The sequence below is a fragment of the Cavia porcellus genome, unplaced genomic scaffold (assembly GCF_034190915.1).
Source record: "Cavia porcellus strain 051 isolate PalLab524CR breed Dunkin Hartley unplaced genomic scaffold, mCavPor4.1 scaffold_4, whole genome shotgun sequence".
NCBI classification, from domain to species: Eukaryota; Metazoa; Chordata; class Mammalia; order Rodentia; family Caviidae; genus Cavia; species Cavia porcellus.
Window position 1 is genome coordinate 88,120,256 of NW_026947487.1, and position 24,804 is coordinate 88,145,059.

The window sequence follows — 24,804 nt, forward strand, 5'->3', positions numbered from 1 at the left end:
CAGAACACTTGTCACAGTCAATTTTCTTTTCTATGTAACGCAGTCCCACATCCCGGGGACAAAGTTTCAGTCTCCGCCTGGGTTCCTTAGTACCCGCAAAATATCAGAATCATACTGCCATCCATTCATGTTTTCATATTTCTGGCTCCCCACAAAACTTTTTCTTAAGCACATCTTTTGTTACTCACTTTACATTTATTTTTAGTTGTACTTTTGTTTACCTATTACACCTCAAATGCAAGAAGTTAAGTCATTCTTTCTTCTAAAGTTACCAAAAATAAATATCCTTAAATACACAAACTTTAAAATGTGAGCTGGAGATATAGCTCACTGGCACAACACCTGTTTGGAAAGTGCGAGGGCCTGCCTGAATGTGATTCCAGTTACCAAAATAATAAAATAAATAAAAGTGTATTCTCCTTGATATATATGTTTTTAGATGATATGGGTGCTTTTGTGCCATAAATTTTATTTTTTATTTATGTTTTTGTTTTCACTTCATAGTATTCCCAAATGGATATGAACTGACCTCTGGAATTTATTTTATTACTTTCAAATGCTCCATATTAGCATGTAGTATTTATTGAGTGAATATAATCAATATCCATTTATCTGATGAAAATGCTTAAATAACATATGGTTTCTCATACAAGAGAAACTCATAATATAAATAATGACCAAAATAAATGATCAATAATACAAAAGGAAAATGGATCTTTTACGTAAGTTTAGGAGGCCAAGAGAGGGAAAGAATGGGACCGAAGAAAAGGCAAAATAAATGGAAAAAGAATTATGATGTGTTAAACACACGTGTGAACACCCAATGAAATATATAATTATTAGGTACTATAAACATGTCCCTATAAAAACTAAATACTGAATAAATATATTTAAAAGTCTATTTTTCTGTAATGTAAATGCATAAAGTGTTTTCAGTATCCTATTTTTCTTTAAAAAAACACAATTGGTCATAACTTTGGACATCTACACTTATGAATCCACACAAAAACTACTCCAGAGTTTCAACCTTTAGGTAGCATTGCTGGATTACAGTAGACATGTATCACTTTTAAAATTCTCACCAATACTTAATGGTAGTCACCATGTTACATCTCTCTCATCAATTTAAAGTGATATCTGACTGCATTTTTTAAAGTCAAATGAGTTGAATTTATAGTTTGCATACTTAATCTGCTTTGACAATTGCAATAAGAATTTTGTATGTTTTTAAATAGTTTATTTCTGATAGTTCATTGTAGTTTCCTTAATTTATTTTGTGCAGTTGCATACTAAGTGTTTCTTAGCCAGTGGTCTGAGGAGCACTCTGTTTTGTACTTCTCCAATAGTTTTATTTAAATTTTCTATGGGAAGATGGAGCTCGATCAAAATTAAAACTTGAAAAAAATAAAAGCCATGTTGGTCGTGCATTCAGTTATACTTATGATTAAAATGGAATTATAATATAGCTTGATTTTTAGGTAATTACATCTTGAATACTTTAATTTCCTTCATCAGTGACATATGACTCAGATTTAGCTGCACTGTTGAAGTATTTGCTTAGTATTATTAACAGCTTATCCATGTATTCTGTAACTTTTCTATGCTTATGATGATCTAACATGTAAATGACATATCTGTTATCTTACTGGTAGATCTAAAAAAATTTCCTACTGTTAATTCTAGAGTGGTAATGATGAAAACACCCCTTAATGGTTATTCTTGAATAAAGACATGAATAGAGCCCTTACTATCATTTTAGGGGAATGTCATGAAACATTCTATAAGTTATTTTATTGCTATAAAATCAAATAGTTTATCCTTTGTGAAATTAGAGGCAGTCTATGCTTATTACTGTTTTGTGATGGATTTTAATCTTAAATAGATTATAAACTTCATTAGATTTTCTCTTTAAATGGAGCATCCATTACCTGGGAATAGAGGTATATGCCTATAAACAAAGAACAAAGGGAGGCAGAAGCAGGAGGACCACAGGTATCAGCCCAGCAGGAGCAACCTAGGAAGTTAGAAAAATCTTATCTCAAATTATAAAACACACACACACACACACACACACACACACACACACACACACAGACATGATAGTGATGTAGCTCTGTGTGGAGGCCCTGACTTCAATCTGTTTACCACATTAAGAAAAAAACATCCATTGATGTGTTCATATGGTATTTTTGTGTTTGATACTCAATGAATTATTATATTAGATGATCTTTATGTTCCTTAAACGAACTCTGTTAAAATGAGGATATGACGTGATTATAAAATACTAGATTTCATCAGTGATAGGATAAATGAGTGTAATTTTAAGTTGTTGGTTTATCCTTGCCGAATTTTAAGATATATACAAGTATTATTTAGGCTCTGAGTTCTCTCCTTCAGCTTTTCACTTGGTATCATCTTTGTACCATCTCTTACCAGGCTGACCAGTTGAGTTCATAATTTATGTGCATGCGATAGCACAATATGTATCAATCCCTGAACTCATGAAGCATTAAATATTTTCTAGGAAATCTTAGAGAAATCTAGAAGCTTTGAAGCATGAAAAAATAAAACAGCAATGCCATGATTTTAGAAAATGAAAACATCTGGCAAACTACTACAGAAGACTGTAAATGTTAAAGGAAAGGAAAAATCTTACTATGTATGAGCAATATTATTTACCATATATGACCAATATATTATATATGACCAATTCCCTAATATATAGAGAGACATTATAATGTCTATATTAATATCTCTATATATTTGTATAATAATTTATACATAGTAAGTGTGTCTAAGAAATATGATGAAACTTTTAAAATTTACAATAAAAATTCTTATTTTGCAGGCTAGTATCACTTCACTTTTGTGTACCTCTTCAACTTCCAGCGAACAAGATGAACATTATCAGAAAGCATTAATAAACATGCAATTCAAAAATATTTGAAGTAATCATTTTTTCAGACTTGTTCTACCTACACCACAAGGACAAAATATTTCTTTTCTTGAGGATTGTTCTTCAACCCAAAGCAGAAAGATAGACCTCAAGAATGCTTCCTTGACAATGTGTCATAATTATATAGTAGTATAAAAGCACATGTGACTTTTGTTGCTTTTTGTTAAGCATGGATAACTGCTTCAGTATATCATTTGCTTATTTTTATTAAGAATTGTTTCCAGGAAGTGAACCCATCATATGCCAGCAAATGAAGAAATCATTGAATTAGAGCATGCATTATTTTTTATTTCTAGAAAACTGGAAAATATGATGCAATCAGACTGACTTCACTATATCACCATGTCTTGTGACCTTCATATATTTGAGTATTAATAAGCAGAAGATTCAAAGAGTAGTGAAATGCTTATAATGGTCCCTGAGCTGGTTAATTTTATGTATCAAATTGACTGGGTCACAAGGTGCCCAGAATCAGCATTATTGCTAAATATATCAGTGATTTTTTTTAACTTTAGTAATTGAATGAATGAATTCAGTAAAGGAATAGTCTTAAGCAATGTAGGAAGTGAATATCATATAATCCACTAAATTAATAGTACATCATATACTTCTCATAAGACAACTACTGACATTGTCATCTCTTGACTTATTTACTATATCTTTTTTTTTTTTGGTATTGGGAATTGAATACATGATGTTGTGTTTGCCAAGCAGGTGCCTGCCGTGTTGCTGAGCTATATCCCCAGCTCTTACTCTATCTCACACATGTACATGTATATGCATACACACATGTACACACAAATGGCATATATAACTGCATTTATTTCTCTAGGGAATATCACTAATATTGTCATTTATACACATCATTTTTGTACTTCTTCTGGATTAGCATACCTACTATCTTTGTCAATTTGTGATACATTTAAAAGTTGGTTGTCAGCCTTTGTTATCCCAGTCTACTCTATCTTAGCCAGTGGCATTAAAATCCACAGAATCATATAGTAATATCCCTTTAAGTCTTCTAAAATTTAATTTTTTTTCATTTTGCACTTTTTCTATCATTACTACAAAATTTCTACCTACTATCTACTATATGTCTGGATTTTAATTCTTTCGTGTCTATTACCAGTGCAATAGGAAGAACCAAGTTATAATTTGTTCATTGGGCTAAAGCAACAGTTCTTCTGGCTTCATTCTGGTATCCTATATTTTGTTTTTCTATAAAGAAACCTAAATGAACTTTTAAAAACTGTAAGCCAGATTATATCATTCAATGGCTTTCAGATCCTATCAATCACTTCTTTCACACAAATTAAACATGACCCTAAAATCCCATTTGACAAAGATCTGGACATTGTGATTTCTGCTCCGCTCTCCATGTCTTATTTTGACTCTTTTGCCTTCATCCTTTATGATCTAGATCTCATTTCCATCTGTGGCATGTGTTCCTGGATTACCATAAGAGAAAAACTAAATTTTTTGCTTTTGTTTTGAAATTGACAACTCAAATGTCAGCTTAATTGATACAAAGTACTTGTTCATAAATCTGTTTTATTCCATGTTCCATCATACTAACATCTTTGTTTTTGTTATTTTAATCATTTACCTTTCTCCCATACAACAAGGTCTTTGAAAAAATTCAGCCATTTGCCTGTCCTCTTCACTGAGGTATTTCCAGTATCTAAATTAGTGGATTATTCTCTTATCTTTTAAGGAAATAAGATTCTGGAATTTTTGTCACATGGAGAAATTCACTTTGTGAGAAACTATTGCAATGAAGTCCATTAAAGAATCCTTCAATTCAGCACCACCATTCATTTTTCAGTGCCTGAAAATTAAACTATCCTTAATCTGTAGTACCCTCACCTTGATAGTTTATTGTTAAGCAACTCACTCTGGCTATCCTCTGGCAAGATCTCATGCCTTGGAAGGCCATGATATTCTTGCTCTGTGTTCTCATAATACAGCCTCCTCATCTCTTATAGTGTAGTGAAATTCATTGCTGTATCACTTATAAGCTTTTGAAATTTATCCAATAATACTGCTGCTCTATTAGAGGCGAGAGAAATATATTGAGTCTATGCTTTTTTCAGATACAAGTGTATGTATATGGAACATATATTGTAAAAAAGGATTTTGTTAAGAATGATGTTTTAAGTTTATTTGCAATATTGTTATTTATAGCTCTAACATTGAGCCTTGATCATCCATTCACATATTCAACAATCAAATTTAACAAATATGGAGTATCTTTCTAACTTTAGAGAGTCAGTTAAAGAAAACCTAGGGTATCAGTAAAGAAAATTTTAGTCAAGGGATAGCATACATTAGAAAAAAGTTATCCTAATCCATTATTCACAAATTGTTGTGTTCAGTCTTAGACAACGGTTGTTAAAATCATTCTCATATTTATTGGGGAAGCATAGCATGGCCCTTTAGACCTTTGCATGTACAGAGGAGGTCTGAAGGATTTAAAATTTGCCTTTAGTAACCTCTCTTTTCCTTTTGTAGTGCTGGCCTCTGTTCATTGAAGTCACTGTTTTCCACAGTCTTTTTCTTCATGCAGCATCCTGTGATACTCCTCCTAGCAACCCTCTTCTGTAATCTGTGAATAATAATAGAGATATCTATTATCTATTAGTAGAGATACCTGTTAGAGGTAAGACTTGCATTTACGGTGTGAATCAAATGGTGAGACATTCCCTAAGTTGGGAAAATAATTCCCACAGGCACCATGACCTCCATCAAATTCTGGTTGAGATCTAGTGAAAAGTTCCATAAATAAAGGATGGGGAGCATACACACAAAAACAGTTGCAGTTTCACAATCCCAGAAGTCATCCAGAAGTCTGGACTTCAACTTCTCTCTCACTTATTCAGTGTGCAATTTAATCCTGGAAAACGTGACGAGGAATCTGAGTCACTTTCTGTTTGCCATGAAACATGCCATAGCATATGCAATATGAAAATGTCCTAAGAGCATCCCATTTCTGAAACTTCTTAATCTTTTATGTGACTTTTTAAAAAGTTGTTTACTCATTTTGTTTCCAGAAAAACAGAGTTCTTTTACAGTTCTTGTTCATTCCCATCTTTAAAAGAACTAAATTAATATTTAAACCTACTCTACCCTGAAGCTTTCTTGAGCCTCACAAAATGTCATTTACTTTTTCCTTGTGCTTCCATAGCACAAAATATAACTCATTTTATTTTAGTTTTCTAAATTTTATCAAAGGTAGGAAAATAGCTCATTTAGACCAAGTAAAAGTATGAAGAGAAACAAACCCTACAGTGTAGCAGGCCACCATGTAAGAGAGAAGGAACACAGTGGGATAACCAATTTTCTATTTCCTCTCTTTAGACAACTTTTATTATGATTGCAGATAAAATTCTTTAGTACTAAAGGGAAATTAATTTCAGAGAAACTGAAGTATAAACATAGATTTATATCCTATTTAACTATAGGCAAAAAAAATGTTTTAACAATTAGCTTAGTTGTGTTTAACTTCACTTTATAAAGATAATACATGTGGACCTGCCAACACATTTAAATCTCTCATATCAAATACGATGCTTAACTCTTGCACTGGTAGATGCTCACTAAATTTAGTTGACTAAATTCTTGCATTTTAGTGCATCAAGGCAGAGGGGTTTTAATTGCATATACCTTATGGAAAGAGGATTGTTTCAAAAATACTAGAGCTATCTTAAATATTAAGAATGCACCACTTAACCCATAAATATCTGATGAACATATGTAAAATATTAAAATAAATATTTTATTTATAGACAATATATATACAATCCCCTACTATTATCATATACAGTAATTACTAAGTAGCAAAAACATATAGTCAACATGAATCAACTGAGTAACATTGCAAAGAAACTTTGCATAGAAAATAAAACTGTATTGGAATTGAAGAAACATAAAAATGTATGGGAAAATATTTCCTACAAAATTATTTTCTCCACAGAAATACAATGATACAGAAACATCTAAACCAGCCTCATACTGTGATGAATTTAATTTTATTCCCAGGTATTATAAGTAATTAGTTTGTTCACAAATACAGTTTTCTTTTAAAGCATTTACCCGTAGTCAAATTGCTTTCAAATTCAAGGTTAGATTCAGTAAACAAAAAAACACCCTTCCAGGTTCTGGTGGTGTATAAGATTGTGAAATTAATTTTTATAAATTATCTTCAGCAGCTTAATTATTTTCTGATGTGTATATGCATAAATATATGAAAGTGTATGTATATTTCTTTAATGTTGATATTCATGTTTAAGTTGTGCATTTATACAGCCTTCGTAAGTGATGCCCACAGTTACCTTATCTTTTTGACTGACAATGATGGGATTTCAGTCATGCTCAACCTTTCCGACAGTGCCAGTGATGGGATTTTTTGAAATCTTATTACTAGTTGCACTGCCTTGATCTCAGATGGAACTTTCAATCAAAAAGGCAATCAGAAGGTTATACATTCGCGAGATTCCCTGCAAAGCCAGTGATCGCATAATACAACTTGTTGGAAGGGACTACTTGCCTTCAGTCCTTATGTGGCTATAAAGAATAATTGACTACTTAGCTCTCAGCACCCGCTTTTTCTTCTGCAAAGTACGGCATAGCCCCTCACTCTGTTGAGTCTCAGTGTGGAGTCTGGCTGCTCCTGGGAGATTTCTAAGTCTCATGCAGAGACTTGTCTTACTTTAAGCATATGATTAAGCAACTCTCCCAAAGACATATTTGTCTATTCTCTAAGCATTCTAGCTATACTGGTGATGCCTATGAATTCAAAGAAGACATATATATATATATATATATATATATATATATATATATATATCTTTACCCAAGCATTTTCCAAGACATTTTCACTGCAATTTTTATATCTTAGAATTTACAATACTGTGAGGCAAGTTAAAGTTTTTATCATAATTTAATTGTCTTACTATAAATTACTTTTCAATTTCCTATGTCTGTACTCTTAAAAATCATTGCAAGAAACAGCACCGCACCTTCATACTGTATATGCATATGAACGGGTAAGAGATATTAAAATGTCTACTCACTAAAGAAGAATCATACGTGAAAATAATCACACACATATATATGATAAAAATTAATATTGATGGAACAGAAAACAATACACAGACATAATCACTTTAATAAAATTTAAAATGTATTAGTTAAGTTGAGCATGGAATAATATCTAAAAGAGGTTAACACACTTGATTTCTTTTGTTTATGGAAGTTAAGTTAGGTCTTTTACTGAAGTAAAAGCTTCAGTCAAATTGAGGGTGTGTGTGTGTGTGTGTGTGTGTGTGTGTGTGTGTCTTCAGAAATATTTTTAAATTGAGGATACTCTAAAAGAATTATTTAGAGAATATTTCACTATTATGAATACAGTATTTCTCACTTTATCCCATATTAGAAAAATCTAAAATTAGCTTTTATGCACAAAATGCTACAATGATCACTGTAAAAAAATTAACAAGGAATTCATGCTTTTTCACCCTCTCTTTTCCGAGGCAAAATAATTTTGAATCAAGATACGGACATGTGGTATATCAGAAATTATGTCTCAACTACAAAAAAGAATAATCTGATAATAATTCTATCAATTACTGACACTGGAGGATATAGATTTTTTGTTCCTGAAAAGCAACAGTGTCATATTTGTGTTATTTCTGATTGTGTGATCTATGACATTTCCTTGTAAACTAAATAGAAATAAGTCTGATGAGTGAGAGAGAAGGAGTTTCACCTTGATTTAAAATGTGTAAGATAATTGGAATACCACTATTGATTGTTACAACTACTATTAATATTTTACCACCAAGTCCTGTTTCAGACACTGTACTGACATGCTATACGTAAGTCACCCTGGATCTTCATTTGACCTCTATAAAGTATTGCTAGCTATTAAATTCTTAGTATAGTTTTCAAGTATTTTGTTTCTGTCACAGTGCAGACAGCTTCCATAAGTTGCCACCTTCTGTTTCTAAACCAAACCAAGGTTTATTTTATATAGTTCCCAGTCAATGAGTGAGGTGGCAACTGACCAAAGCCTGCTTTTGCCCGTGTGGTCTTATTCTAATGGACAATCTTTTTCTGATGCCTGGGCAGATCTGCATTGTAGTCTAAGTCTCTCTTGCAATACTGGTTCTATGATCTTTCTCTGTTTTTTCAAATTTTAAATCTTTAATCTTGTCTGAAGGATTTCCCTACCCAATACTGCTTTCTTTTTTAAATGTTTTTCTTTTAATATTGTCTCAGCATCTGCTTCCAGAAACACCCAAATGACACAGCTGAACTCCACCCTCCTTTATGTAACTTTTGGTGTCTTGTTATTTGATCATTAGAAAGCCTTTTATTTTCTTCAGACATTAAAAATATATATGAAGACTCTTACAAATGAAAGTAGGTTCTTGGGATGGTTTAGTTAAATATTTTAGGATTTTAGTTAGAGTTGATACTTTTGTTAAAAGGTCTTCATTTAGCTGGAAAAAATAATGACAACAAAGGTATTTATAAAAATATATTTCACAAAGTAGGAAACAATACAGGAGTTTTTCTGAATACAATACATGGAGTAAATAAACAATATTGCATTAAAGCAAAGTAGAAAATTAAAATGATCTGCATGTAGTACTTGAGTTTTATCATACATTCTCTACTCCTAAATGGCAGGTTTGCATTACAAATTAAATATGTTCACATCTTCTAGTGCTGTTCTTTTTTTTTTTTTTTCTTTTTTCTTTTTCTTTTTGTAGTCTAAGACATTCTGTGCATCACCATGATTAGGGACAGAAGTGCTAAAAACATAAGCAGTAAAATTATGTACAAATCAGATCCTTCTCTAAAATAGTGGGGACAATTTGAAGCAAGTTCCTTGGGCATAGGTTTATATAGGTATCTAAAAGACTAGACTTTAAATATTCACAGGAATCAATATACTTTCTGATGTTTGTGCTTGTAGTAAAAACACCAAATACTAGGATTATGAACAAAATAGAAAAAGTCCAAAAGGTTCTCTGGGAAAATGCTATTCCTGCCATCAACAGTCACAATAACACTTTCTACTCTAAAGAGACTATTGGCTCTCCTTTTTATAATATTGCCTGCCATACTTATCTCATTGAAATGTACAGGTATTAAACATTCATTGTATATATATTTTATAAAACAATCTAAAGGATTATTAATGAATATAATTTAGGGCTTTTTCCATATAGTCCCTTAATCTACAGATTACCAACTTAATGAATAAAGCATTGATGGACATCAATAAAATATTTATTTTTAGGTTAAACAAATATTTTCACGCACTAGCAATAAAACCTTCTGTCTCTTCTGTAGTCCACTGTGGGATACAGTAAATCTTTGTGTCCTTGTGGAAGAAGATGAAGTGGAGGGAATGAGGAATCCTGCTTCTAGAAACAAGTTTGTTTGGAAGGGATTTCTCTGCTCCCACCACTGAGTTGGCAGTGCCCACCCTGCAATGAATTACAAACATGAAATTTTTTAAGGCTTGACACAATATTTAAAGATGCTATTCAGTCTCTAGTGAGTGGGGCCAACAACTGTGTACAATGTGTGGTCACCGTACTGTATAATCTAGGAGGCCTCTCAAATCTCCAAAAAAGTCATAATGTACAGCAGACCAAGTATTGCTTTATCATTTGTGACGGGATCCTTATTGGTGAAAGGGAAAAAAACCATTTGCATTCATAAAAATCCTTGCAGAAGACATATCAGCAGCAGATTCCTTGCAGGTCCATTTTTCTAAGAAAGCACCTTTTAATTTTGAATTTTTCCTCTTTTTAAACCATTTCTCTAGGCATTAGCTAGGATCCCAATATTTGTCTGTGGCAGTCAGGTAAATATCAAATATTCAAAGACTTCTAGACACTCCACATACTTAATTCACACGCCACAAGATTTATAACCTCCTAACATATACTTTTTATTTTCATTATTTTTTGGTTCAACATTAAAATGTGGTTGAGTTTATAGATGATTGGCGCTAAACTTGCCTCTAAAACAAAGAGCCACATCGGTTGTATCTAAGGGGAGTGACCCTAGAATATTACAGAATGCTCAGTTCCAATGACTTAGTCATCATCCACTGTCAAGTTTCTTTGTCACTTTCACCAACAGAGTAGAGTTCTCCCAGTCTCTTAAAGCGGGGCCCCCAGTCACTGAGGTAGTCAAAATTCTGGTCTGAGTCTGATGTGGTGGACTCCAAGGAGCTGAGAGAGCCAGCCACAGACCCTCGGCCTTCATAGCCGTAAATTTGAATGGAGTCATATGGTGGGGCCGTGGGGTCATTATCTGCCTCATGCAGCCTTACATTTATAAATTCATCGACATCAACACCATTTGGAACTGGAGCAAGCCCTTGCCTTGGCATAAACTGCAAATCTGGTTTAATATCCTTACGGGGTAAAAATCCATTAATTCCATCTGGGTTTTGTAAAGTCGCAATGTCAAAAGCCTCTGTGTCCTCCTCCCCTCCTCCTTCGTCATCATAGCGGATGATATTTTCTCGAACATCTTCATCATCTTTGATAATTAATGGCTCATTTTTGTGTCTCCTCAGAGTTACAAACAGCACCACAATGACTGTAGGGAAAAAAAAAAATATCAGTTAACCAAAGGAACATATCATTTTATAAATAGCACACCATATAGGCTAAGAGAGAGGGATTTTAAAAAACTTATGATTGTATAACTTGAATAACCCATAATAGGGCTTTAAACTAAACTCATTTCTGATGGATGAGTACCAAATTTTGCATGAATATTATTTTGGAACAGTTCAGCTTCTGAAATGATGATTGAGCATAGTTAAGTGGACAGGTTTGCACAGAGTGGGAATGAGAGCTAAATTTCATACTAGTATCAACTCTAGAGTAAATGACAGCAGTCACATGACTAACTTGCGGTGTACTTTTACAAATCATTTCATGTTTTTTGCTTCTGTGTTTATTATCTGTTTAAAAAAGTAAGTTAATTCTAACTAGTGTATTTTGTGTTTTACAGTTCTTCAAGTCCCTCTCCAACTATTATTTTTGCACACAAATGAATAGCAGGATTGTCCAGGCAATTTCTTTTCTTGGATATAGGCTGGAACTCTTTTACCTGCAAAAGTAACCTTACTGGTGGGGAAGGGAAAAACAATGTGTACCTAGCTAACCAGGTCAGCTAAAGCTAACTTGGAATACAATGTATCAGACAAGTGTTATGGAATACAGGGCACTGGAGGAGGAAGACAGATGCAACTGAGAAGACAGTAACTGATGCCACCTTTAAGGTGTTTTATTGTTCAAGAATAGGACAACATAAAAGCTTTCTGTTATATTTTTCTACCATCCAATCTCACTTTTATAATTAGAATTTTAATGGAAGAGTTATAGAAGCTTTCCCTTAATTTGCAATCTTTGCTTTAATTTGATGATAATACTAATTAAAACAACATTGGAACGTAAAGCTCTTTTGAGGGAAACATAATTTTTGCCAGTCTGTTTGTTTTCTTTTTCTCTGCTTTGGGTTATGATAGACTCAATAACCCAATCGCAGAATGCATAGATGCAGCAGTAATGTGGGCATATGGACGTCTCCTATTTCAGTGGAGTGGTAGGCAGCAGAGTATTTAGATGTCTTCTTACATAACAGACACTTTTTTAAGCACAGAGAAGGCATCACTATTTCTATCAATGTAATGCTGTTTTTATGGTTTGTACATCTTCTCATTGGTGACGGCATAGAAAAAAACACTGAAAATTCTCTCTCTCTTCCCCACCTGCTAGTGATCGTCTAGTGGGGGGGGGGGATGATTCTCCTTCCCCCTAAATTGCTGATGCCTGGCCAGGTTAGAGTTTGCTGCCCTTATTTACAGTCACTTATGAACCAAAAATAAGAAAGCTGACATTAGATTTTGAAGGAAGTACATACCTAGCAACAAAATGATGCACGCTAATATGGCAATTAAGGCGCCCATACTGAGGCCAATGGGGAGAACATAGGCTTCAACATTGCAGGACTGGACAACACCATCACTGCTGCAGCCGCAAACCCGGATGGTCAAGGTGCTGGTGCTGCTCAGAGGGGGATTCCCACTGTCACTGATCACAATCGGTAAAAGGTAGACTTCTTGCTTCTGGCGGTTGAATCCATTATGCTTTGCCAAAATGCTGAGCGAATTATCTGGAAAAAGTGAAAATTACAATCAATTGCCTCATTGCAAAATGGCTTCCTAGGAGCTGGGAATTTAGTTCAGTGGCATAAGCACCTGCCTGGTGACCACAAGGTCACCAGTTTGATCCCTGGTAAGTCATTCAAAATGACTTCCTAAAGCATATTTGTTTTTCTAATTCATCAGTCCTCTGCAAACCCCAGGCTCTCCCCATCCCCATCTTCCTTTGTCCGAATTTTCCAATTGCCATGAACCAAAGTATTCACTCCATAACAAGGTGAATGAATGGAACCTCATTTTGAACTGAGTTTTATTATCACTTTATAAGTACAGAAGATTATAAAGTTATCTACCAGCATTCTTTTGAGAAATGCACATTAACAAAATTCTTCATAAATCCATAAGCAGTTTATTTTTTCTCTCATTTATATTAATAAGGCATTCAGCTTGGTTGACTGGAGAGAATTTCATCACATTTGAGATTTGTTTCAAAGATTCTTTGTTAGCATGCACTAGGCCTCAGGTTCCATTCCCAGCACTGCCAATAAAGAAATCTTTATTAAAATAAAGACTGTACGCTAATACAGCACGCAAGCTGATGTACTTTGTCAACTTCCACAGGAACCTAAAGAGAGTCAGTAATGTCTAAGAAATTTATACAAAAGTTTAACCAATACTCAAATTATTGCCAGATAAAACAGATGTACCACATATAGAAAAGTTTTATAAACAAACTTGCATACAATGCTTACAGATGTAAGAAAAAGTGGGAAGTCATAAGAATAGATTTTCATTTTGCGTGCCAGTTGTATGGCACTATATTTTGATTATCTGGACAATAAATAAGAACATTTAACCATTGCTTGAGGAAAACTTCCAGTTGTAAGTAAAACTAAACAGTAAGATGTTCTGTGCTAACACTTCAGTTATCAAAATTTCACCTTCAAGATAATCTTTTGGTTGCTGTTCAGCCCATCTCATGAACTACAGTCCAACTAAATATTATTAAGCTTTTTTCTCATTTTGATTAATGAAAAACACATATGCTTAAAAAAACTAATTTCTCATATTGGTATTTTAGCAAGAAAATAAAAAGAAATTGGTTACTGTGTGTACTGTTATTTGAGTAAAATGAAGGTTTCAATTTTTTTCAAAGAGTGAAAAACTCCTAGGTCTGGGGCAGAGGATTTAGCTTAGTGGCATATGTGCCTGCCTTCCAAGCAGGCAGTTGTGAGTTCTATCCCAGGTACCGACAAAAATGAAAAAGACAAAACAAAACAAAACAAAAAACTCCTAGGCCTTAGAAATTGGCTAGTTTTTGCATGTTTTACCTTTTTTTTTTTTTACACCTAAACAGTTATGTGAAAAATTTCTGTCAGTTTGTGGTTATTACTGCACTAATAACTTACAAAAGAGTCAAATAAACAAATATTAGTAGTTCCCCCAAAACTGAAAGGTATTCCCAAAACCTGATGTGTGTCTTTTTCTTCTGCTTAAGATATAAATACGTCTATAATGTCTTACTAGTCAAACAGAAAAAAAAGAGCTTTGAGTTAATATTTTTTTTTTTCAAATTTCTTCTGGTTGTGCCCCATTATACAGTAATTTGCACATAATTTTGATGGAGTTAAACAGCTATATCAAATGAATCCAGTAATCTATATTTCCACAATCTAGAAGAAAATATCAGTAAGCTAAAAGCAAAAGATTATTGTCTCAAAAGAGATACAGGATGTATAGTTGTGTTACATTTTCAAAGTATGTGGCAACTTTAAGTACAGTTAATTAGTGCAAGGAACATTTGTGGTTGATTTTGTATTCAATGGTTTAAAACAGAAGATGGGAATGGTTCTTCAAGAAGCAATTAATAAAATAACAATAGGGCTTTTGTCTTTCTGTGGTTGACATTATTTATAGGGGAAAGTAACTTTACATATTCTCTTTGTAGACTATCAGAATAATTTAGGAGCTGCAGAAGAATATTCCTCGTTGCAGAACAATGCCATTTTCTCTTTACTTTGAGAAGTATCAGTGACTACAACGTTAAAGTTAGAGTCATTTTATTTTTATTAATTTTGAAATATGCATATATTTTCCCCTTTCTACATATAGGAAATCATTGAGTGAGTAAGGAATTCTGTGAGTCATTCTAACTAAATTTTACTTGTTAGTTTCAGGCAACAACAATTCTCTTTATGCTCCTATTTTAAAACATTGTGTATGTATTTATTTGTATAGATTATAAATGTATTGAGTTTTTGAGCGGAGTGAATAAAATTATCATTATTACACATAAAAAATCATTAAATAATAGTTCACACAATTCAAGTTAATGGTTTTGAAATACATTTTTAATATTACATAGTGCAAATACAATCTACTCAATCTACTTAAAAATGTGTCACTTTTTCATTTCTTCAAAATCTTAATTTTAATATACTCAGTGTTATCAATCTGTATTATAATCACTTTTAAAGATCTATTATAGTAATTCCTAATTTTACAAAATTATTTTCATAATACTATATGCCTGGTATGGATTATTATGAGGAATTCATTTTGTATGATAATAATTGACTTTCTCAAGGTTCATTATGGAATAATATCCATTATATATTCCAAAATGCTAATTTCTCACAAAATTACCTACATCCTGATTCTTTAAGAGATGTCTACTCTGCTCCAAGAGTCTGTTTTCCAAACCCTGAATTAACATTACTCTGTCTAAACATGAAAGTTTTATGTCTTTAAATTTATGAGGGTATTTTTCCTCCATCAATTTGTTCTTCAAGAGCATTTTATTCTTGCTCATTCACTATAATGTGACAAACAAAGAATTAGATTATCAAACACCACAGAAACTGCTAAAAGAAATTTGGTAAAATTATATAAAATTATAAATCAATTTTGAGGACAATAAAAACTTTATGTTCATTAGATTTGCACCATTCTCATTTCCTTAGTTTTCTTTAGTATGTGCAAATAAAAGTTTAACTACCCAATTTTTTTTTCATTTTTTACTGGATTTAGCTTTTCTAAAATAAGTTACATACTGAAAATTATATTTTTGATGTACTTTGCTTATTATAAATATAATTGTTTTGTACATTGCTGTTAATTACAGTAATATTTCAAAACTTTTTCATATCAAAATATTTCATCAGAGAATTCTACTTAAGTGTGAGATGCCTTACATACTTGCTTCCCAATGAAAACAAAAATTACGAATAGAAATACATGTATTGTCCCAATATATAGTTCTGGAAGACAATCACAAATAAAGAAACATTTATTTAAGAAAGTAGACACGGGCTGGGGATTTAGCTCAGCAGCATAAGTGCCTGCCTGGCAAGCATTAGGTCGTGAGTTACGTCCCCAATACCAAAAAAAAAAAAAAAAAAAAAAAAAAAAAAAAAAAAAAAGAAAAGAAAAAAAAATAGATAAATAATAGTAAAATCTTTGAATGCCAAAGCCAAAGGCACCATCTGTAAACCAAAAAAAGTTTCCGTCAGTGCTTTCTAAGGAATTCTAACATGATTAACAATTGAATTTTCATAAAATAAGAAGTTAGAAGTAAGACAACATTTTAAAGTGCTCAAAACACACAAATCAATCAAACACAAAACCTGTCAACTAGAATTATAGCCAGCAATGCTATCTTTAAAGTAAAATATGTATTAAAATAAAGATATTCCCACAATAACACCAAAATGGTTTGTTTGTTTATTTATTTATTTATTTGTACCAGGGATTAAACTCAGGATCTCATGCTTGACAACCAGGCACTTATGCCACTGAGCTAAATTCCCAGCCTAAGGAGATAGAATTTTTAAACAATAATATGAACCAATGAACAGACAATTATGCAATTTTCCACTCAATAACAGATCTATTCTTTCAGATACAAGTGGACCACCCTGCAGTGTAGACCATATTAAAAAATGTCTGTTAGTGAAATTAATGTGAAATATGTTATACAAATATTGCTAAATACAACAGAAAATTAACAATAGAAATAATCTTTGAAGCTCAAAAATAGGTAGAAATTAAATGATACAGTCCTTAATAATGCATGTTTCAGAAAAGAGAGTAAAAGGGGTATTATAAAATGTTATGAAATGAATGCAAATGAAGATACAACAAACAAAAGATATCATATACAGCTAAAGCAACACTTACAGTGGAATTTTTAGCTTTAAATGTATACACTAAAGATACAAAAAGTTCCCAAAATATTAATTTAAATTTCTACTATAAGAAGTTGGGAGCAGTAGAGTTAAGTAAACCTAATGCAAGCAGAACAAGGGAAATATAAATATTAGATTGAAAAACTAATGAAACATAGAATAGAAAATAAATCTGATCATGTTTGAGGTAATTCTTTGTATGCATTCTCTACAATTAAAAGCTTTTATATATTTATTTCAAAACACTAGTACTTCAAATCATTTTCTCTTACCATACTCATCGCAATTGGTAATATAATTTTGAGTACCAAAAATTTAAGAACCGTAATTAGTTGTTTGTGGTCTGTTTTATTCTCAAAGACATAAAACTGACTTTCATAATTTAGTAAAATATTTTATACAGCTAATGTAAAGGTGTTTTAATTATTGTTTTTGTTACATACACATTCATATTCTTTTTTATTTTGTTTCTTTTTTCAGTACTACAGAGAAAAAAAAAGACAGTCATTAAGGGATTCATCTGTGCCTGTCTCTAAACTTGGCTTCTATTTTGCATTATTTAAAACTTTTTAGTGATTCATATTTTGATGCATTTCCATTTTACATGTTCTTTTTATCTCTGCATCTTAGTCTATTCTGCCCATTTTTTGCATTTATGGCATTAATTTTTCCTTTTGAGTATAGCAACAGAAACACATATCCTGGTAATGATTTTGAGGAAACACTGAGACATTTTCTAAAAATAGAAAAGTGAAGAAACAAACATTGATACCCACTGACACATTATGGTACCTCATCTAAAAAAAAAAAAAAAAAAAAAAGGAAACTAAATTTCTTGAAGTTATATATTCAATATTTTCCAAAAAAATAGAAACATATTTTGAAAAGGTCTTTTTAAGAAGTGTTTGGACTGAAAAGTATTGGCATTTTCCAGGATAGATGAAGAGCTAACGAAAGACCATAATGAGTAGTTAAGTTGACCAATAGTATTTGAATATTTTAAACAACAATATGCCTAAGACAGTTGTAGAATTCCTTTCTCTTTGACTGAGAAATACAAGGCATATAACAAGTGAAGAAATATTTAGGAAGATTAAGAAAATACATTGGAATTTTATTCATATCTTTTTACTTCAAAACTGAATCTGGATGGAAAAAATTACACAGTAATAAACTAATAAAAATTAAGTCTTTGTGAAGCCTAACTTCTCCAGCATCATTATAACTTCCTGCATAATTCATTGAAGTATAACAAAATATTAAACCTTTCACAAATAAGTGGATACTTGAGCTACCTAATTAGATCACAGGCTTATTTCTCAATGTTTTTCCATTTCTTTCTTCGTTAGATTTTCCTTTGTGCCACCAGATGTCAATATCTCAGTATGTACATTCTGAAATAAATATAATTTTTAATAATGTCTATGTAGGCATAAAATATTGATGAAGATACATTTAATTTTCAATACAAAACAAAAAAAGATCATCACGGATTCTGTTGAAACTTCCCAGATTAACACCAAAGTTAGTGTTTAGTCAATAATTTACAATCATACATAGACTGTATTGTCACTTTTTAACATAGACAAATATTGTACAGGTTCTTTTTGCATGATAACTCTCTATCTCTAGACATCTATAACTTAAATATAGTTGTCATTTTCACCTTGAGGAGACCAGGTTAGAATTTTCACTTAGAAACCCTATGATTGATCAAGTAGTACATGGATTTTTTTTTTTACTTTTTTTGGTACCGGGGATTACGCTCATGACCTCATACTTGCCAGGCAGGCGCTTATGTTGCTGAGCCAAGTCCTGGGGTCAGCACATGAATCTTAATCAGGCTCTAAGGCCAAATTGCTAATATAAAGCAATATTTTGATTATGAGAAGATGGTACTTTGTGGAATCGTGTCTCTAAAAATATTGCTTATTAGCTTCATATTCTTCCTTAATGTTGTTCATTATAACATGTATGGGACTACTGGTGTAATGATCTGACTGAGAGAGTTCCTTTCATCCCACATTAGGATGTGAACATCCTAATCCATGGAACATGTATGCTACTTTACTTGGAAGAGTGCTTTTTTAAGATAGTTATGTTTCAAACTTGAGATGCGCATGTGGGATTATGTGTTGGGCTGTAAATCCAATAATATGTCTTGATAAGAATGAGGCAACTAAGACAGAGGAAAAAAAGAGTCAGTGTTACCCATGAATAAAGATGTACATGATGAGGCCACACAAAAGAAATCCGTATGGCCAGCAGCAGTTAAAAGAGCAAAGGACAGAGACTCTCCTTGAGTCTTTGGAATGAGCATAGCCATTCCAAGAACTCAGCTCCAGATTTCAGGCTCTAGATCTCTGAGACAGTACATTGTTTTATGTTTCCTGGAATGTGCCAGTTTGGTATGGCAGCCCTAGAAATCAAGCGTGCTCAGGAAACCTGATTAAATACATTCACAGCTCACAGAGGCAGTAGAAAGTGTTTTTAATTCCATTTTACATATCAGGAGCAGGGTTTTTAAAAGATAATGTGACTAGTTCAGTGGTTTTCAAATGGAAGATCAGAATTACAACCAAGTCCAATGTATTTTCTATGGTATTTCTCTGTCACCTTGCTGAAAAGTACACTAGAAAGCAAGGGATGGGTTCTAAGAACATAATAAAAAAAGCTCTTGGACAAGACAAGAAGTGAGGATTCTACAAGGTTTTCCAGGTCATGACACTTGTATTAGAGACAAGGAGCAAACTAAGTGATCAAAGCCATTAATTATGTTTAAGAGAGACTGTGAAGATATTAAAGCAGGATGCACTGGCACACACTTGTAATTCTAGCTACTTTAGCAGCTAAGAGAGGAAAAAATAAGTTCAAAGACAGTTTGGGAAACTCACTGAATCCTTGACTCAAACAAAAAAAAGTAAAATCGGCTGAAAACGTAGCTCAGCACTCACTGGGTCCATTCCTTAGTATCAAAAGATTGAAGATATGCAAATCAAAACACCACATCTTGAGACTAAACAAGATGTAACATATGTGCTTAAGACAGCAGCGACAGCAAACGTAACACCCATAAATTCAATATGAATAGGTGATGATTTCTGATTCCAGAGAGAAGTCAAGTACCACAAAGTCAATCCTGTTTTACGTTCAATCTCACAGTCCTAGATCTTATGAATTTGAAGGTTTTTCCTTGCACTTAATTAGCATGATTACTCTTACTTAGCATGCTCCATGCACATTTTAAAGAGCCCTTACTGTGCAAACAAAAGGTAAATTTATTCCACTCTATGTGCTGACAAATGAAACGTGAAGATTAATATTATCTGCATTTTAATGGATGAATACATGTATTAACTAACACACAAAAGTGAAAACTGTACCATGAACCAATTTCCAATCACTTTGAATGGAAATTTTAAGCTTTTATAAATATCAACAGGTTTAGAAAGAACATTTTAATTGCTTAGATCTACAAAGATGTACAAAAACATACATTTTTAGCATACAAGTTGGAAAAAACTAAAATAAACATATAACAAAGTCCTTTGTAGAATTTCTTGGAAAATTTTCAGAAGATAATTCAATAACATGCAGATTAGAAATCTGCCATTTTCATAAGATTGACTTGTACCATACATGTAGATACATCTAAATATTTAAGAAACTATAACAAATGCATTTTCACTGTAGTTGATACATTTGCAGTAACTGGACCTTTGATATAAGGAATAGTTTGAAATAGAGTAAGATCTCTTTGAGTAACAGTTTAAATGAAATACACATTTTACCCAAGATATTGAATTCTTTAAATATTATGAAAGTTTAAGATATGAAACTAAGCACATGTAGTAGATTATTACCTAGATACTTTGCTTTAAATTGAAGGATGTCAAATAACCCTATAATTATCATTTTCTTAAGTCCTGTGATTTCTCTTAAAATTTGCATTTTCAAATGTGACAACAATGCATGAATGTTTCATCAAACGTGTCACCATATATGATACAAATCCATTTTTCTTCCTATGATCCATCTCTCCATCTTCATTTCATTCAAGTCTTCATTGATACAATTAATTCTGCCTTCAGTTATTCAGTACCTAATATCTAAAGATATTACTGACAGGACAACTCCATGGACTCCCTCAGCCCACATATTACCCAATGTGGTACAACACAATGGGACATCCTTTGAAACAGAGATTTTTTTTTTTTTTTTTTTTTTTTTTTACTACTACATGCATATGAGAGTCTATTAAGTGTATTCCTGTATAGAAGTTTCTATGGTAAGATTTCAATTAATCATTAGTGAATGAGTAAATACATATCTACCAAAGTGAACATTTGATTATTAATTTCAAAGAACTTCTGAAATAAGAGAAGACAATGGACTGTAATTGGCACAATATCAGTCAGTTGATTTTTCAGTCTTCAATTGTCCTCCCTGTCCTTCTGTCTCTGTTTCTCTGCCCTGTGGTCCACTATGACAACTGTGGCTAATTTAAATCTCTATCATCAAAGACAAAGGACAAAAACCCTTAAGGACTGTGGCTCAGGAGAAAAGGGAGGGTTTTCTACTAAGTCAGCCTAATCTCATCTCCTTACAAATCCTTCTGCATTTTTCCTCAGTTTTTCTCTAAATTTAAATGAATTTTTGAACCCTGAGCTCTCAGTTTTATTATATTTTTTTCTGAAACATCAACTATATCCCTCCTTCACTTACCAAGTAGGCATATCCACTTTAATTTTCATTAATATTTTAATAATGATATATTGATATCTAGTTTTTTATCTCCACAGCTTTCTTCATTGTTATAATTTATTATTGTTTTTGTGACTATGATTATATATATGTCTCCTTTTGTGTCCACTGATATCACATATTTATCAATATAGGGATGTCCCATCACTCTTCAGTACTCAGCTAAGGCTTTACTATGCTTTGTGAAACAGTTGATAGGAACAAGTAGTCCAAGCAGTTTGAAATATCTATATGTATGTTCACAATTTGATTTTTTAGAAAGTACGTGATATGTATTATTATTCATCGGTTACTTTAGGAATATTTAATAAGCATTAGGGAACATAAGTCAGTGCATAACAAAAGGCTCAAAATAAAAATCTATGCATAAGCATAGATACCTAAAACATACCAAATCCTATTCAAATTGAATGCAATAAGAGAAGCATACATTACTGATTTTGCCTTCATCTTTGTGAAAATTCTAAATGAAGTGCCTGCGTATGTGTGCATATTTTAAAACATTACATTATATTCAATAGAAATATATAAGAAATGATTATCAAGTTGGATTTTTAAAAAATAATTTTTAAAATAATCACATTATATTCTAGAAACTGTGTCCATTTTCACGCTGAAAGTTTCAAATATGCTTCAGTACTTATTTGTTATGTCTGAGCAAATATAACTAAAGGAGTATCATGTTAAAATGTCATGCAATCATTTAGATAGAGATATGCATATTAAAATGCGTATTTGTGGATTTTGCCCTAAAAAAAACAGAGTAAGAACTTCTGGAGATGGGCCCTGGGGGGCATCTACATTCCAAATAAATTTTGTATGCATAAAAATCTAGAAAACTTCAGCACCATTGCATTTTATTATTTTTCTTCCCTAAGGTGTTAACAGTGGTTAATGGGTTGCCCCAAGCTGTCTGAGCTTCAGTAGGGAAATTAGTATGCTCTGGGTTATGTAATCCAGCAGGGTTAGCAGCTGATAGCAATTTTCTTGCATAATTCCTTCTTTCAAGGTTTAGTGGTAAAATAGCTGCTAAAAAAGTTGATAAACGGCACAAGAAAATGCAGCATCCTATTGTGAGCCTAAGTTCAGTGTTTGCCCTTGAATCATTTTAATGTTTAATATGTTATATTCAAAGAGCCTGGTTAAACATATATTTCTGGGCAGAAGTCTTAATATACAGTGAATGAGAGAGGATGGAACGCAGTTATGTAGATAAAATTATCATTTAAGCTGTGGTCACATTATCATTCCTCTCAGGTTGCTGAAAATGCCACGTGCTTTTGAATCTTAAAATCCACATTCTTTCTAGTATTGGAAATTGTACTGTTTTGATTATTCAAAAATGACTTTACATTAAAGGTCAAACTGATTTGCTTTTCTTCAAATTCACCAGTATATTAATAGGTTAAAATACAAATGGAGAGAACAGAAATAAAATGATTGGAACAAATAGATACCTGTGTAGGTCACCCTTCTTTCTGAAACCGAAATCACATCAAACTCATTCAAATTCTTCTTATTGAAAATGTAATCTGATAAAATTCCCTATTGTTAATGCACTATTGAGAAATCCAAATACATTTTGAAGTCATGCATGATTTCATTTTAATACTTTCTTTTAAAATAAAAAGATTTTGGGATGAGTCTTTTTGAATATTCTCAAGATGATATTTGATTTTACGGTCGTGCCATTCCTAGTTGGCAATGAACATGTGGTATGACTTGGAACTGGTAACAATTAAGATCCTTATCCTTTAATTTGTCACATTTTAGCATAAGAGCTGTGCTTAAAAAATACAGATGTGCACAGAGTATACTCCCTTTTGAACATTCTGATTCCAGAATAGTTTATATGATATATAGGTCTTTTTTGTTTCGCTTTTATCCGATATTGATGTTATTTTGAGACAGGAATTCATAAGAAATTCACAGTAACATTCAACTCACTACTTTGTACAGGCTGGTCTTAAACTTTTGGCAATATTCTTTAGCCCCACACGTGCTGGTATGAGGGGCACAGTCCATTGAGCTCAGCACTTCTATCTGCTTTTTTTTTTTTTTTTTTTTTTTTTTTTTTTTACTGATAATTGAACCTAAAGCCTGCCATGTACTCGTCTTTCACTCTATTACAGGGTTACACTTCAGCCCCTATTCTTCTTCAAGATGTATTTCATCATCCTGAATGCAGTATCGTTTAGTGCCCAGACTCAGAATATATCAAGAGTTGTGTTTATAATGCCAAATTCATTACTAACCTTGTTGTACTTTAAAATAATTTATCTAAGATCAGTAAACACTCTTCTAATATAGTAATGACTAATTAAGGAAATGAATATAGAAATTCTTTGAGAAGAAATTATGTTATCCCATTTAATATTTTTTCCCAAGATCTTTTTGTGTTCAAAGTGCTCAATAAAATAAACAACTCAGTAGTTGTCATTACTAAATATATAACAATCATGTATTTTATATTTGAAAGCAAAAGTTTTTAGGAATGTTTGGATTGCATATTTTCATTGTTTATAATAAATACATATTTGGAAGCCTGGAAGAAAATATAAAATACATTTTTAAAAGAAATATATGTATTTATGTTGATAAAGTTTTTAAAATACATATAGAAGTAGAATTATAGGAATGGAATAGGATTAATTTTATGGTATCTTGATGCAATATAGAATAATTTGGAAGTAAAT

The 24,804-nt window shown here is 32.1% G+C and overlaps 1 protein-coding gene across 5 annotated transcripts in view; it reads right to left on the reverse strand.

The window, feature by feature from the left end:
- Positions 1–5,343: 5,343 nt before the first annotated feature.
- Positions 5,344–24,804, reverse strand: part of Cdh8 (cadherin 8) — a 337,933-nt gene continuing 318,472 nt past the window's right edge. For 2 of the 5 annotated variants that reach the window (XM_023565998.2, XM_063247431.1), the window contains exons 11-12: positions 12,917–13,168; positions 10,780–11,584 (exon numbers count right to left, since the gene is read on the reverse strand). In XM_023565998.2, coding sequence (XP_023421766.2) covers positions 11,091–11,584; positions 12,917–13,168 — 746 coding nt within the window. In that variant the 3' untranslated portion in view covers positions 10,780–11,090. Of the gene's footprint in view, positions 5,562–10,288; positions 10,456–10,779; positions 11,585–12,916; positions 13,169–24,804 lie in introns of those variants that run through there. The other 3 variants (XM_063247432.1, XM_063247433.1, XM_063247434.1) reach the window with 3 other exon arrangements.